This window comes from Hibiscus syriacus, unplaced genomic scaffold, assembly GCF_006381635.1.
Source record: "Hibiscus syriacus cultivar Baekdansim isolate YM2019G1 unplaced genomic scaffold, ASM638163v2 tig00109919_pilon, whole genome shotgun sequence".
Lineage (NCBI taxonomy): Eukaryota > Viridiplantae > Streptophyta > Magnoliopsida > Malvales > Malvaceae > Hibiscus > Hibiscus syriacus.
Window position 1 is genome coordinate 199,438 of NW_024062527.1, and position 15,487 is coordinate 214,924.

General features: G+C 35.0%; 1 protein-coding gene and 1 pseudogene across 1 annotated transcript; both read left to right on the forward strand.

Annotated features, from left to right (window-relative positions):
* The first annotated feature begins 2,573 nt into the window (after positions 1-2,573).
* On the forward strand, positions 2,574-3,589 carry LOC120210188 (NAC domain-containing protein 83-like). The gene is made up of 3 exons (XM_039208971.1): positions 2,574-2,815; positions 2,903-3,156; positions 3,245-3,589. Exons 1-3 carry the CDS (start codon positions 2,635-2,637, stop codon positions 3,506-3,508), a joined length of 699 nt encoding a protein of 232 aa, XP_039064902.1. The 5' UTR covers positions 2,574-2,634; the 3' UTR covers positions 3,509-3,589.
* A 5,027-nt stretch (positions 3,590-8,616) lies between these two features.
* Positions 8,617-14,999, forward strand: LOC120210199 (annotated as a pseudogene).
* Positions 15,000-15,487: the final 488 nt, after the last annotated feature.

Sequence of the window (15,487 nt, forward strand, 5' to 3'; positions counted from 1 at the left end):
CCTTTTTCAGGCTTAAATATTGAGTGGTTTTTGTTTTTATGTTCTGCTGATATGTTTTTCTTTGTTGGGGAGTGATTGCATTTTGGATTTTGTCCATTGGTGCTAAGTTTGGCGAACTTGATTGAAGATTGAAGAAGTTATAGTGTTCTGCAGTGTAATGTTGTTGTGTTTTAGCAGGTTTGGTGAATCAGTTTTCTGCTGCTGTTCGGATACATCCCAGTGCTGCGGTTTTTTATTTAGATCAGTTTTTGCTGTCCTTTTGGTTCTTAGTCTCACTGCTGTTTGGAATGTGTTGGTGATGTATGTTTGGGTTGTGGTTTGGGTTATGTCCTGTTTGATGTTAGAGCTTCCTTGTGTTTGTTCCTTTCCACCTCAAGGTATACTCTTTTTCCTCCATTTAGGGTTAGGAAGATTTTTTAACGAGGTCTTTGAGGTGGTTTACTTTGCAATTATAATACAAAGTACCTATTTCAAAAATATATATATATATCATGATAACTAAAATCCATTCTAAATAAAGTTTAACTTATAATCCCTCTAAAATGTTAAAATTATTTTTAAAAAACATTGGGCATTCATATTTGAATTATTGAAAAGTTGAGGGTTTTCTCAATAATGGGTTATGATACATCACCAATGTTGACTAGGCTTTGGATTAAGAAAAGATGGAAATTAGGACAGGCTTCTCTTCTCTTTGTTTTATTTATTTATTTTAACTCTTTTTTCTGTCTATTGCTTCTGTCGTTTTAGGTTGGGAATTTCCTCTTACAATGCACAATTGGGTTACTTAATGTCCATGCATTTCCAATTAAAAAAACATTTCATTATTAACGGTAAACTATAATAGTGAATGCTTTTACATCAGCATTTATCACATGTTTTGAATACTTTGAATTGAATTCAAAGTCTAACACACCAAAAACAACACTCAAACAATGAGTAAAAAGAATAAAACATTTCCTTAGAGTTGATTTTAATATTATTTTATATAATTTACATGTTCATTGTAGAAACTTAAAGAATGTGTCTCCCAAAATCAATCTTTTACCTAACTTGGAGTAGAAAACAAAAGTAAATTACAATGTAGTAGTTTCACTTTTCCTTTCATCATAGGGCCATAAGTGACTGATTCGTTTTTGGTTTAATTCTTTTCTTAGTCCTCATGCTATGTATACTTTGTGGATCTAGTTAATTTTATCATTTCCATTCTTCTAATCATAGACAGAGCTATGATCTAATATATTAAATTATTTAAGTTAAAAAAATTGATTAAATTAAAATATATAAATTAAATCCACGTATTAAACGAAGTAATAACAAAATTTGGCCACGTATTCAAATTTCCCAACAATCTCATTGTAGAATTGTGTAGTTATGGTTAAAATTGAGTGGGAACATAAGCTGTAAAAAGATGTGAAAGGTCAAAAGATGAATGATAATTAATATTCCATGACCAACAACATTATGAAGCAAATCTAGTAGTTGGGGAATAAAAGCTAAAACTAAAAACTTTGATTCTAAGCCAAAAACTTACAATTATGTGCATGATTAAGTTGGAGGCTAACCAAAACATTAAAATCTTCATTCTCATCATCAAAACTTCGAGCCTTAGAATTTAGGAAACAAAAGGATCAAACACTTTCACTTTGGGTAAATTCCAAGGTTTTCCCTTTCATCATACAAGGAACCAATGAATCAAAGTTGAGGGAATTAAGGAACACATTTTCTTAACCACAGAACTGTCACCCATCTCTTACTGAACTGTTTAGGCTAATCGTGATGCTGTAAAGTTGAAGGGATGAAATGGGCGGTTGGGATACAATGAATCATGTCTTACAAGCATGATCTGAGCCCTTGGATAGTTGGACGGTGTGTTTTTGTGGGTCCATGAAAATGAAGGGATAAAATTAGCACATAAGTATAAAATACAATCGATTAATATAAAGTTAACAAATGATTAAAATTAATGTAACAAAACATTTATTGTATAACTCTTTAGAGTAATTTTAGTAAATATCAGGTTGCAACTTAAAAGATTATTATCAAGATATTCTTAATTATAGTCGAAATCATTATAGTGAAAAATAAATTTTTAAGTCAAAACTCATTGTAATATAAAAGTCTTAATTAAACTAAAATTTTTATTAATTACATAACATTTTAAATTAAACATAATATCATTTTAAGTTAAAAACAGTTATAAATTAACCTGGGAGAGGTCATTTGCATTTTGCACAGCATAACTACTCACCAAAGTGGGGTCTTTTGCAGAGAGAGAGAGAGAGACTTGACCAGGGAGAAGGTACAATTTTTCTTACACGTTTGTATAAGAAAGACCCGTCAACATAAAGCAATATTGCTTATTTTATTACAGTCAACGAAAGAGTTCCGACTCCTCCGAGTCAGAAATAAGGAGGGTTGTTTTCCACTTTGGCCAATACCCATTTCTCCTATATATAAAACGAACCTCTCCTGCCTTTCTTCTCCCCACAAGTTCCCCCTTTTGTTCCCTTAGCCTTTATTTTGGGGTTTCCTTTTCTCATTCGTACATGGGTTTCTTTGCTTGATTCCAATCATCTAAGCTAGCTCAGGTTTGGGACTTGAGAGATTCAGATAAGTGAGCTTAAGGTTAGCATGGAAGGTCAGAACTTTGCTGTTAATGGAGGAGTGAAGATGCCCATTGGTTACAGGTTCCATCCTACAGATGAAGAGCTTGTGGTTCATTACTTGAAGAGAAAGGCTTTGAATCTTCCTTTACCTGCTTCTGTCATTCCCGAGCTCGACGTTTTGCAGACCGATCCTTGGAGCCTGCCCGGTTAGATTCCCCATTCGGTTTAATAATCCTCAACCTTAATGCTTTTAGTATCATACCTGTAAATGTTAATGTTTTGTGGGTTTTCAGGCGATGTGAAAGAAAACAAGTATTTTTTTAGCAAAAGGCATGGTAATGACGGTAACAACAAACGCAAGAGTTGTGGTTACTGGAAGGCCATAGGCAAAGAGAAACCAATTTTAGCTTCCGGGACCAATCGAGTAATTGGTATGAGACAAGCTTTGGTTTTCTGTGAAAGGAAGCGTTCAAATGAGACCAACACTCGGTGGCTGTTGCATCGGTTTCGCCTTGTTGGCTCTGCTCAATCACTTTATCCAAAACAGGTACGAATTATAACGTCGGATACCTGCAAATATAAAGCAGCCAGCAGACATTAAAGGTTTTTGATGTGATGGATTTCCTGTATTGCAGATGTTTAGTAGGGAAAGGCTTGGGGAATGGCTAGTTTTCAAGGCGATTCAAAGGAAGAGAAAAGGTAAAAAACATGGTTCTGGCAGAAATCAGACAAGCTGTATTGATTTCACAGTGGAAGACAGCTCTGTCTTTGGTTCTCCTCCTCAGCCCTCATCTCCAAGCTCGTGTGAAACTACTGAGGTGTGCCCCAATGGTTTATTAGATGAGGAAATTTCTTCTTTTTCAGAAAGCAGTGAAAAGAAATACAGTTTCACTGTATGAGATGTATCTTTTATTGTGCAAGAAGGCAAAACAAAAACCGGAGAAATTGTGTTGTGGAAGCAAATCCAGAACTTTTCTTTTTTTACAAATTATTGCGTAGTATCTAACTTCTTTTTATCAGCAAAAAGCCAATGATTTTGTTTGAAGATGACCAAAGTAGATACAAACATGAAAGAAATATACATACGAAATGTAGGCATTTAACTGTATAAGAATAGACCAGAATTATATGTTAATGGTTGAATTTATAAAATTTCAATGGGATGAATTCATAAAATTATACGATAATTTGAAATATTCAAGAGGACAACAATCTCCACATGTCCCTTCTATACAACCTATATATATTATCTTATAATTAGATTTTGGCAATGGTGATTGGAGGCAAAAGACATCTGCACATGGGGACTGATTTTCTCTTACACCCAACCCAACATATGAAGAAGTAAGAACCCAATGCCCTTTTTAAAAATATGCTTCCATTGATAAACCTATGAGAGACTATTCTAGGGTTTGTGTTATTTTTCATGAAGGTTGAGTTGGAGCCAAATTAAAAAAGTGAAGAGATTCTTCTCTCATTGCTTTTGAATTTCAAATGATTCTGCATAATTAATGTGTTCTTCTCAGAAAATAATGTTTCGGTTGTGTTGGGAAAGGGAACAAAGACAGACACAAGCGTTTTTTAATTATTTTTGCAGGCTTGGATTCTAAATTCTAATGGCATGATGATCAGAATAGGATTCTTCTTGTCAGTCAATGAAGCCAGAAGAAGAAGAGGATGAAGAACACTATTTTAAAAGTTCTTTACTTTGCCTAACCTCAACTCTTCAACCTCATCCACCAATCTCCAATAACTAGGGATGATAAAAAAAATTAAGGTGAAGTATACAAATGGTCCTCCGACTATAGAATATTATTTTATTGAGTCTCTCGATATTAAAAAGCTATAAATAGTCTCTCATTTTAGTATGTTATTTTATTGGGTCCCTAGATTATTAAAAGTTCAAAATGATCATTCGACTATTCATTATGTTCTATACTCGTCCTTTTCCGTTTAAAATTAACAACAATATGACGAATATGACGAATAGTCATAATACAACTTTAATAGAATATGACGAATTTGGAACATAATGAATAGTTGAGTGATCATTTTACAACTTTTAATAGTTGGGGGACTCAACAAAGTAACATCCTATAGTTGAGAGACTATTTTGTAACTTTTAATAGTTAGAGGACCCAACAAAGTAACACCCTATAATAAGAAGATCATTTGTATACTTTACTCAAAAAAATTAAAATGGAGTTCAGACCAATCTGATTTAATAAGATCGTTTACTTTAAATCTAGTTTTGGATAGAATGGATTTTTTCTTGTTAAAACTTTTGAGGTTGGGTTGAAGTCGTAAAATTTATCTTAATATATTTATTAGAATATCAATTTTTATTTATATAATATATGAATTTTGTGGTTAAAATCTGGAGTGGATGCATAATTGTCCAGTTATTTTTGTTAAAGTTTTAAGATTATATATATATATATATATATATATAATTTATTTTTAAAATTAGGTTTGATAATATAAATTATATTAAAATTATGATTGAATTCAATCAAAATTAAATTACACTTTTACTATATCAAATCAAAACAGATAAAAATCTATCATATTATGTCTCGTTGTCAATCTTTATACATGACATCAAAATGTGAATCAAATTTGACTTTCAATCTCTTTGTTATATTTAAAAAGATACATATAGTACATGTTGTAGACACAAACACAAATTAGGTTAGGCTGATATTAATGGTGCCATATGTAAGCCTTAGTCTTTAGGTTATATTTAATTACTCATAAAAGCCAATACTCAATCATTATGAAAATTTATAAGTATTAATATGTAGAATTTTTCTTAGTTAACGATGCATCACACCATGTGGATGCAATTGTTCGAGTCAAGAACCTTTAAGAGAACAACAATAATTTTTTTACTGAAATAGTTCAATGACTTCTCGGTATAAATTCTAAATCTTTTAATATCTTATAATGAACTAATCATTTTAAAAATTTAGCTATTAACAATATATAGACACCCTGTAGACATAACTACTTGAATCTAAAACATTAAGAGAGAACAATACTCCATTTAACTACTGAGACCACTTAATATGTTCGTGATAAAAACATATTTTAACCCAATGTAATATACATCTTCGTATATATAGGTAGCTTTTATTTTGTATAATATAAAAGATAAAAAAATATATTGATTATAATAGAAGATGAATAAAAGACCGATAATTACATGTGATGTTGTGAAAAAGAGCATCTAAAAAGATTGGTTTGGTAAGATATGAGGAGTTCATCATATAAATCAGAAGCGTGCAATCCCTTGACTCTTGCAACACCATCATCTGTTCCCCCCCCCAACCCCCCCCCCCCCTTGTTTCGGGAAGGAGTAGTACCCAATTACAACTCACATGTTTATGTACAAACAAACCACCACAAGTACAAACAAACCACCACAAGTACAATGATTGGTATGAAGAACAAATAATCTCTAAATCTCTAAATTCTATTTATCATCGATAAAAGCTTTAATATTGAAATTACCTGAGTATAAAATTATGAAATTACCCCTATGAGGTAAAAATGGCACGGACTGACCTAAGAGTGAACGTACCTTAAGAATTCGTATTTTAATTTAATATATCACTGTTTCATCTGTTAAATTCCTGATCTACTCGAATAGTCATTAATAATCGGATCCTAACATTTGAGAATGTACAAGACCTATAATTGTTGATTTATCAACAATCACCTAAAGACTAAAATATTTGAAGTATTATTTATGTTTGAATTATTCAAAAGAATTGAATTAAATGGAAAAACTAGACGGAAGGAAATGATTGGAATACCCTTGAATTGTAATTTGTCCAAAATGTCCTTGTACTGCTAAAAGACCAAGATTACCCCTAAAAGCAAAAAATAACGCTGAACGGATATATCTGACCAAAATTACCAGAAAAAGTACATATGTTTGGATTGATCATTATTACCGAAATGTCAAGAGCTACGAAATAACTAAAATAACCTCAAATGTTCAAATGACCAAAATACCCTGAACTTTAAAGGAACCAGAATACATTGAAGTCTAAGATGATCGAATTAACCTTGACTATTGAAGTGACCCGTTTTGTAACGATTTAAAATAAGTGGATATTGTTACAATTCATGAATAAATTAAACACCACCGAAGTATTTGTTCATCATGTGAAGATCTGGTCGATGTTGATTATAAATGAGGTTCGTTCAACTAGTGCAATTAGTATTGGGGAGGGAATATATGTTCGTCTTCTTAAGATCTGTTCAACGATGATTCAGAAGATGATCAATTCGGCTAGTGATGTCAGTATTAAAGTGTGAATATCCTTGAAGTGCATCGGTTTGACCAGTTGACAGGTATCAATAGTGCTAGGATTTATTCAGTTCGAGTTGACTCGATATCCTGATAAATCGACATGAATCTTAATTACCATGAATTATTGATCTACCCTTATTGAGATAAATTATTGGGAATCCCCCAAGAATCAAAATGTCTGAAAAACCCTTGTTTGTCGAAATTATGGAATCACTCTTGACATGCTTGAAATATTAAGTAACTCTGATACAAAAGATTCTGGGTACCTTCATGACTACTCAACGCCTCCGAAAAATACCCGAATACTATATGATATTGATTCTAAAATCCTATCAATTTACAAAAGTTTCATGGTTCCCTACTTGATAAATACAAAATACCTCCGAAGAAATAATATATCCTCTAGTGTGTTCCTTATGTGACATGTAAATGTTTTATCTATTTTAAAACACGATTTTTCGAAATTACAGATTTACTGATGTTTTGATTTAATGTTAATAAACTACGGCTACATGATATGTGTTCTATGATCTCCTATTTTCACTGGAACATATAATCATTCCTGATTTATGGATCATGGGATTTATTGGTTACTACTTGAACTGTTTTATTGGGACATTATTTGGGTAGGCTGGATTATGGAGGTTCAGCTCTGATCAAGTTGGTAATTCCTTGCGGTCCTAAGGTGACCTTTGGTAGGCTTTAAGGCTCCAAGGCACTCCCTTGGGTAAATCATGGGACTACATATGGTGTATGGGTGGAGGGAAGTTATATTGTTTATTTCATTGTTACACTTACAAGATTTTACTGGATCACGATCCTGATATTACTGTTTACTGTTAAATATGATTTTTACTAGATATTGTATGTGTAGGATTCTAGAGTATGGAGGTTCAACTCTGATCAAGCTGGTAAATCCTTATAGACCTAAGGAGACCCTTCGGTAGGCCTATAGGCCCCAAGGCATTCCCTTAGGGTGGCTCATTTACTGTGTGCTTAGGGTAAGTTCTTATGGATGCAGTTATGTTCGAGGGTTTTACTATGGTTTTAAAAATATGTTTTAAAATGTTATTGTTTTAAAAAGATTTATACCTTCTCACTGGTTTTGGTTGGAACACACCAGACATCCTATTCTGATCTCCTGAACTTAATCATTTGAATGTTTCATCTGAACTAAAATCTTCATGTCTTTTACTCGAAGAAATATCAGTGGAACCTCAGCTCATCCCAAAAACTTGTAGACGTCTGAATCAATAAGGAAAATTTATGTTTTTCTATTTATCTGCATGTCCTTCAGCATCATTTGGTAGTTCTGTATTACTGCGCTTCCCAAAGCTCACTCTTTTATTCACTGTTTTAGATTAAAAGAATTGATCCAGTTCAGCTATCAACCTCTGTAACAGGAGTTCATTTGGATGTGTTGGCAAAGTACGGTACAAGTGTAATTAGGGGGAATGTATGTCACATTTGATTTTTTTATATATATTGAGTATGAACTTGTATTTTATCCATAAATTATTTTACAGATTTAAATGGATTGACAAAAATTTTAAATTTTCCTGAATTTTTATTGTAGGTCGCTCCGGTGGCCCTAATGTGACACCTCGGATCGGGTCACCCACATCGATTTGAGGGTGTGACAAGAGATGGCCTTTCTTTGTGTTGAGCAAGTAAAATCAAACTCTGATGATTGATATCTTTATCATCAACAGCTGGACTATCAATACCAAATACTACTCTGTTGATGTATCTATGTATGGCATATCTTCAAGATGGATTTTCAGTTCAAACCCTCTCTAGGATTAACCACTCAACTGCCTTGGTCATGTTTTTTGATATATCTGATGTAAGCATCTTAGTTTAACCAGTTGTTCAATTCCTTGTATTTCTGTAGCAATAATGTTTTCCTTCTATCAATAATTCAACATATTTATAACTAGAGTACAATTTCTATATAAATTAGTATATTATATTGTCATGTAACCACACCTTCCTTTTTGCCTTTTTTTCTCTTTCCCTCTCTCTTGCAGTTGTCAACTCTGGCTGCACTTCAGGATTGGGTGTCCTACAGAGATAAATTTTACTCTGCATCGGAAACAAAGTGGATCGAATTCTAGGTCATCCTATCCATGCTGAATACAAAAAATGCCAACTCAAACTTGTTGATTCCTCTACTCATCCTTCATATGATTTCACTCAATATGGAATTTTTGAAGATGAATGAAACAGTTTATTGGGAGATGTAGACCCATTCTCAAACATTCGTAGATAATGCTTGGAATGGTGCATGGACCACAACATTGAGTTCATTGAAGCTTGTGCTTCTAATGCTAATTTTGACAAATGTAAGCCCGTGTTTAACTTTCGCACCGTCATATCCACTGTACTTTGTTGCTTGCTACACTGTCTGTTAGGTATGGCTCATAAATATACGATACAAAGTTATTTTTGTATATATGTACCATGGTTTATTTATTATAAAAGGAGATGTAACCAAAACCTATGAGACATTGAATAAAAATTCTAGTGTCACCTAGGGCACTGAGGACGTAAGCACATTGTTGAACCTCGTTAAAATTCTTGTATTTTTTCCGTTTTCTTTACCCGATTATTCAATAATTGGTATCAGATGTTAGGAGCCAAATTCAAAGTTGTGAAATTCGATGGTCAGGTTAACTTCGGATTATGGCAAACAAGGGTGAAGGATCTGTTAGCGCAGTGAGGGATCCTGAAGGCTTTCTGACCTACAAAGCCGGTGTCGATGGAGGAGGAAGATTGGGAAGAATTGCAGTAGCTAGCGACAGGAACCATACGATTATGTTTGGCGGACAAGGTCATGTATCACGTCATGTATCTGTCGTCTTCAGATGAAATTTGGAAGAAGTTGGAAAGTGAGTTTATGTCCAAATCCTTAATGACTAAACTGTATCTAAAGAAACAACTGTATGGGCTGAAGATGCAGGATGATCATGATTTGGCGCAACACGTGAATGTCTTCAATCAAATCGTTTCTGATTTGGCTTGGCTTGATGTGAAAATTGAGGATGAAGATAAAGCGATGATTATGTTGTGTTCGTTGCCTCCCTCTTACGAACACATGGTGACTACTCTTACATATGGGAAAGAGACTATCAAAGTTGAGGAGATTATTGCGGCCTTGTTGGCTCATAACCAGCGAAAGCAGAATGCAGGGGAAAGCTCTAAAGCTGATAGCTTATATGTCAAGGATAATTGAGACTATGGACGGAAGCCAGAAAAGGCAGGGTATGGGAAACGGAATTTCAGATCCAAATCTAGGGATAAGAAGACAATTCACTGTAACAAGTGCAAGGAGGTGGGACATATGAAGCGAGACTGTCCGAAGTTGAAAAAGTAGACTGATGAGAAATGTGATGACTCATCCAAGTCTGTGAATGTGGTCGAGGATGACAATTATGATTGCAGTGAGGGTGATATGCTCTTAATTTCAACGAATCAATTGACGGATGCTTGGATTCTTGATTCTGGATGTTCTTATCACATCACGCCAAATAGGAAATGGTTTTCGACATACAGGTCGGTTAATTCTGGTTCTGTTTATTTGGGTGATGATTGATGTTGTCATATTATTGGTATTGGTGATGTCAGAATTAATATATATGATGGTTCTATTCAGACTTTGTGTGGTGTTTGACATATCCCAGATTTGAAAAAGAATTTGATTTCTTTGAGCACTTTGCACAAGAATGGCTTTATCCCTAAGGATGATGAGGATAGAAAAAAATTCGGGTTGTTAAAGGAGCTTTGACTATGATGAAAGGAAAGATGACTGCAAGGAATATTTACAGATTGTTAGGGAGTACCGTTGTAGGTGGAGTTCATTCTGTTGAGTCATGTGATGATACTATCAAACTGTGGCATATGCGTCTTGCTCATCTTAGTGAAAGTGGTATGGTTGAATTACATAAAAGAAATCTGTTGCATGATGTTAAAAACTGTAAGCTTGATTTTTGCAAGTATTGTGTTCTTGGTAAACAGAATAAAGTTCGTTTCAAGAATGGGAAGCACACAACTGATGTGATTCTTGATTATGTACATTATGATGTATGGGGGCCTTCCACGACATCGTCTTTGGGTGGATCTAGGTATTATGTTACTTTTATCGACGATTTTTCACGGAAAGTTTGGGTGTATTTTTTGAAATAGAAGTCTGACATTTTTGAGAAGTTCAAGCTGTGGAAAGATGAGGTAGAAAACCAAACAGGATGAAAAATCAAGTGTTTGCAGTCTGAAAATGGTACGGAGTACACAGATTCACAGTTTCTAAACTTCTGTAAGGAGCATGGGATTAATAGACATTTAACAGTGCGTAAGACACCACAACAGAATGGTATTGCAGAATGGATTAATAGGTCGTTGAATGAAAGAACCAGATGTTTGCGGTTGAATGCAGGGCTTCCCAAACACTTATGGGTTGAGGCTGTTAACATGGCGTGTTATCTTATCAATAGATCGCCAAGGGAATCATTGGCTGGGAAAGTTACAGAAGAGGTATGTACTGGTTATGATGTTACTTTTGATCACTTACAGATTTTTGGTTGTCATGCTTATGTGCATGTACCTTCTAATGAGAGATCTAAACTTGATGCAAAATCGAAGGAGTGCATTTTCTGGGTTACAAGAAAAATGTCAAAGGATTCAAGTTTTGGGATCAAGTTGAGAAGAAAATTGTGATCAGTAGAGATGTTGTTTTTTATGAACAACCCATGTTGCGGCAGAATAAAGACACGACAATTGTGGATTTCGAGCAGTTTCCAGTTGAGAAAATAGAAACTTCTCAACCGACTTCTGGTGGTTCTGCTACGGTTGATTTGCAGGATTATAGTCTCGCCAGAGACAGGGTGAGACGGAAGAATATAAAGCCTCCGAAAATATTAGGTTTTGAAGACTTGGTCTCTCTTACACTTATTGTTAGCAGTGATGATCCGATTACTTTTCATGATGTTGTTACTAGTAAAAAAATGACAAGTGGATGGCTGCCATGGTTGAGGAGATGGAGTCTTTGAATAACAATCGCACATGGGAGTGAGTTCGCCTTCCTGAGGGTAAGAAGCCTATTGGTTGCAAATGGGTGTATAAGAAGAAACCAACAGTAACAGAAAAAAAGGGAGAAGTCCAAGGCTCGTTTGGTAGCAAAGGGTTTTTTCACAGTAGAAAGGAATTGATTATGATGAAATTTTTTCTCCTATGGTCAGACACACTTCAATCCGATCAATACTTGCATTGGTGGCTAGTTGGGATTTGCATTTAGAGTAGATGGATATGAAAACTGCTTTTTTGCATGGTGATTTAGAAGAGCATATCTACATTCAGCAGCCTGAAGGTTTCACTCAACCTGTAAACGAGCATTTAGTTTACAGATTCAAGAAATCTTTGTACGGGTTGAAACAGTATTCAAGATAATGGTACAAACGATTTGACTCCTATATGATCAAGATTGTCTACAAGCGATGTGAGTATGATTATTGTGTCTATGTTAAGAGCCTTGATGATGGTTCTTTTATTTTTCTGTTACTGCATGTTGATGATATGTTAATTGCTGCAAAGAACATGGATGATGTTATCGGTTTGAAAACTTTATTAAGTCAGGAATTTGATATGAAAGATTTAGGCGCTGCAAAGAAAATCTTGGAATGGAAATTTGCAGGGACAGAGACTCAAGAAAACTGTGGCTATCTCAATGGGGTTATGTTGAGAAAATGCTAGAAATGTTTGCGATGAGCAGCGCAAAACCAGTGAGCACTCTATTGGTGAATCACTTTAAGCGCTCATCATAACAGTAACCTAAGACAGATAAGGAAGCTGAAGATATGGCAAAGGTTCCGTATTCTAATGTTGTTGGCTGCTTGATGTATGCAATGGTATGTACTCATCCTGATTTAGCTCATGTTGTTAGTTAAGTTTGTAAGTACATGTCTAAACCTGGTAAGCAACATTGGGAAGCAGCCAAGTGGATCTTTAGGTACTTAAAGGGTACTGTGGGACATGGAATTGATTTTGGTAGTCAGTGGGATAATCCTTTGGTTGTAGGATATGTGGATTCAGACTATGCGGGTGATTTGGATAATAGAAGATCTACGACAAGGCATATCTTTACTCTTGGTGGAGGGCCTATTTGTTGGAAGTCTACTGTTCAATCTATTGTGGCATTATCTACAATTGAAGCTGAATACATGGCAGCGGCTGAAGCTGCAAAAGAAGCTTTATGGCTTACTGGTTTAGTGAAGGAGTTGGGTGTTCATCAAGGTGGAGTTCAGTTGCTTTGTGACAATCAAAGTACTATTCACTTGGCTAAGAATCATGTATATATTGCTAGAACTAAGCATATTGATGTAAGGTTTCACAAGATCTGAGAGTTGATTGCATCTGGAGAGATTTTGTTTCAGAAGGTACATACTGATGAGAATGCTGCTGATATGTTCACCAAGCCAGTTACGACAGACAAGTTCATGCATTGCATGGACTTGTTGAATGTTTCGAGTTGTTAAAGAAGTAAGGTAACCCAATCCACATTGAATGTTTCCTAAGGGCAGGATATTCGCCAATGTCGAGATTTGTTAGGTATGGCTCATAAATATACGGTACAGGGTTATTTTTGTAAATATGTACCAGAGTTTATTTATTATAAAAGGAGATGTAACCAAAACCTATGAGACATTGAATAAAAATTCTAGCACCGCCTAGAGCACCGAGGACGTAAGCACATTGCTGAACCTCGTTAAATTTTCATCTTGTCCATGCTGAATAAAAAAAATGCCAACTCAAACTTGCTGATTCCTCTACTCATCCTTCAGATGATTTCACTCAATATGGAATTTCTGAAGATGAAGGAAGCAATTTATTGGGAGATGTAGACCCATCCTCAAACATTCGTAGATAATGCTTGGAATGGTGCATGGACCACTGTACTTTGTTGCATGCTACACTGCCTATACACTGAACTAGTGATATGGAATAACATTCTTCAATGCCGAATTTCCAATATGCAATCATGATAAATTGTATTAATCATGACATCTTGCTCTGTAAATGTATTTTGTTTACAAACAAATCAAGAAGATGAGTACATATATAGTTGTGAGATATTTTACTTGATGTTTCTCCACATGACCTATCGAATATAGCTTTCCTTGTTGAAAGTGTATGGATGCTGTGACAATCACTCACACTTATGAACCTTAAGGGGTCATGTATAGGTTAGATCTTCTTATGCTTATTTTTGTTAATGTGGGAAAAGAAACTGATCTTGGCAGGTTTGTCGGTTGATGGTGATATACAAGGAGTTGAACGTCTGTATGGTGCTCCTTCTGCTCATATGTGGCCTGGAATGGTTCTGAAATCTGGTGATAAGATAACTGAACCTACGCTACCAGAGAAAGAAGGTTATATGTGATATCTTGATTTTCTTTAATAAAAATTCTTCCTGATTAATTGATTTCTAAATATTATTATTGACCTGTCCAGATTCATCGGAAGAAGAACCTGATTATCAGTTTGAGTATGAAGTGCTATCTGCGGGTTCAGCTGAACCACGGGATGACATGTTCGACGAGTGGGTTTCTGCAAGTGCAGCTAACACATTCCTGGATACGGGGAAGTCAGTTGGTGAGGCAATGTCTGTTACAGAGTGCGTTCAAGGAAACATAACTAGATGCGAAATGGAGTCGCATGCTGCTTCTCCAATGGTTTCTACTTCAGGGGAGAAAATAGATAGAATGGAACCCAATGCCAGAGAACCTGACCGAGCTTCATCTTCAGAATTAGATGATGGCCCACATTATGATTTTGAGGATTTGGAACAGTTGATGTCTCAGATTGGAAATATTCGCAGCAACTTGAGGTTAATACCTGATTTTCAAAGGAGGGAGATGGCTGCCAAGCTGGCTTTTAAAATGGCTGCCTTGTTTGGAGGTGGCAGCGATAATGAAGAGGAGATATGAGTAACTAATATGGGTATCTCTTTGCATAAAAACTTTCAGATTGATCATGCGATTCATTCCTTAATCTCGACTGTTCAGAGTTTTTGAAGTTACTGATGAAACGCTTCAATGTACTTAATCTCTCTATATATATATATGCGCGCGCACACATATGTGCGATGCGGGCTTGCACTTCCACCTAGGGTGGTTCTAGTGGGGGACTTTCATGCTTCTTTTTTGCAGTCAAATGCCGGTAACAACTCTAATACCGGATTTGATCCAAAAAGAGTTTTAAAGAACACTCTGAAGAAGGCATTTGTTGGCATTTTGATGAAAAATGGAGTAAAGGACATCGTTACAAGTAAGAATACTTTTGATGATTGTACCTGTTGTGGATGAAACGAGGGTTGAGGTTGAATATTCTGATGAGGAAGGTCATGATGAGTGAAGTTGTAAATGCTTATCTGGGTTATTCTAATTCCTCAAACCATGAAAATTGAGAGTTTTTTTTCTTTAAACATCAATTCAAGTTGTAAATGCATATTTATATATTTGGTTTAGGGTAAATTATAAATTTGGTAATTTGAAGGTCTCCTACG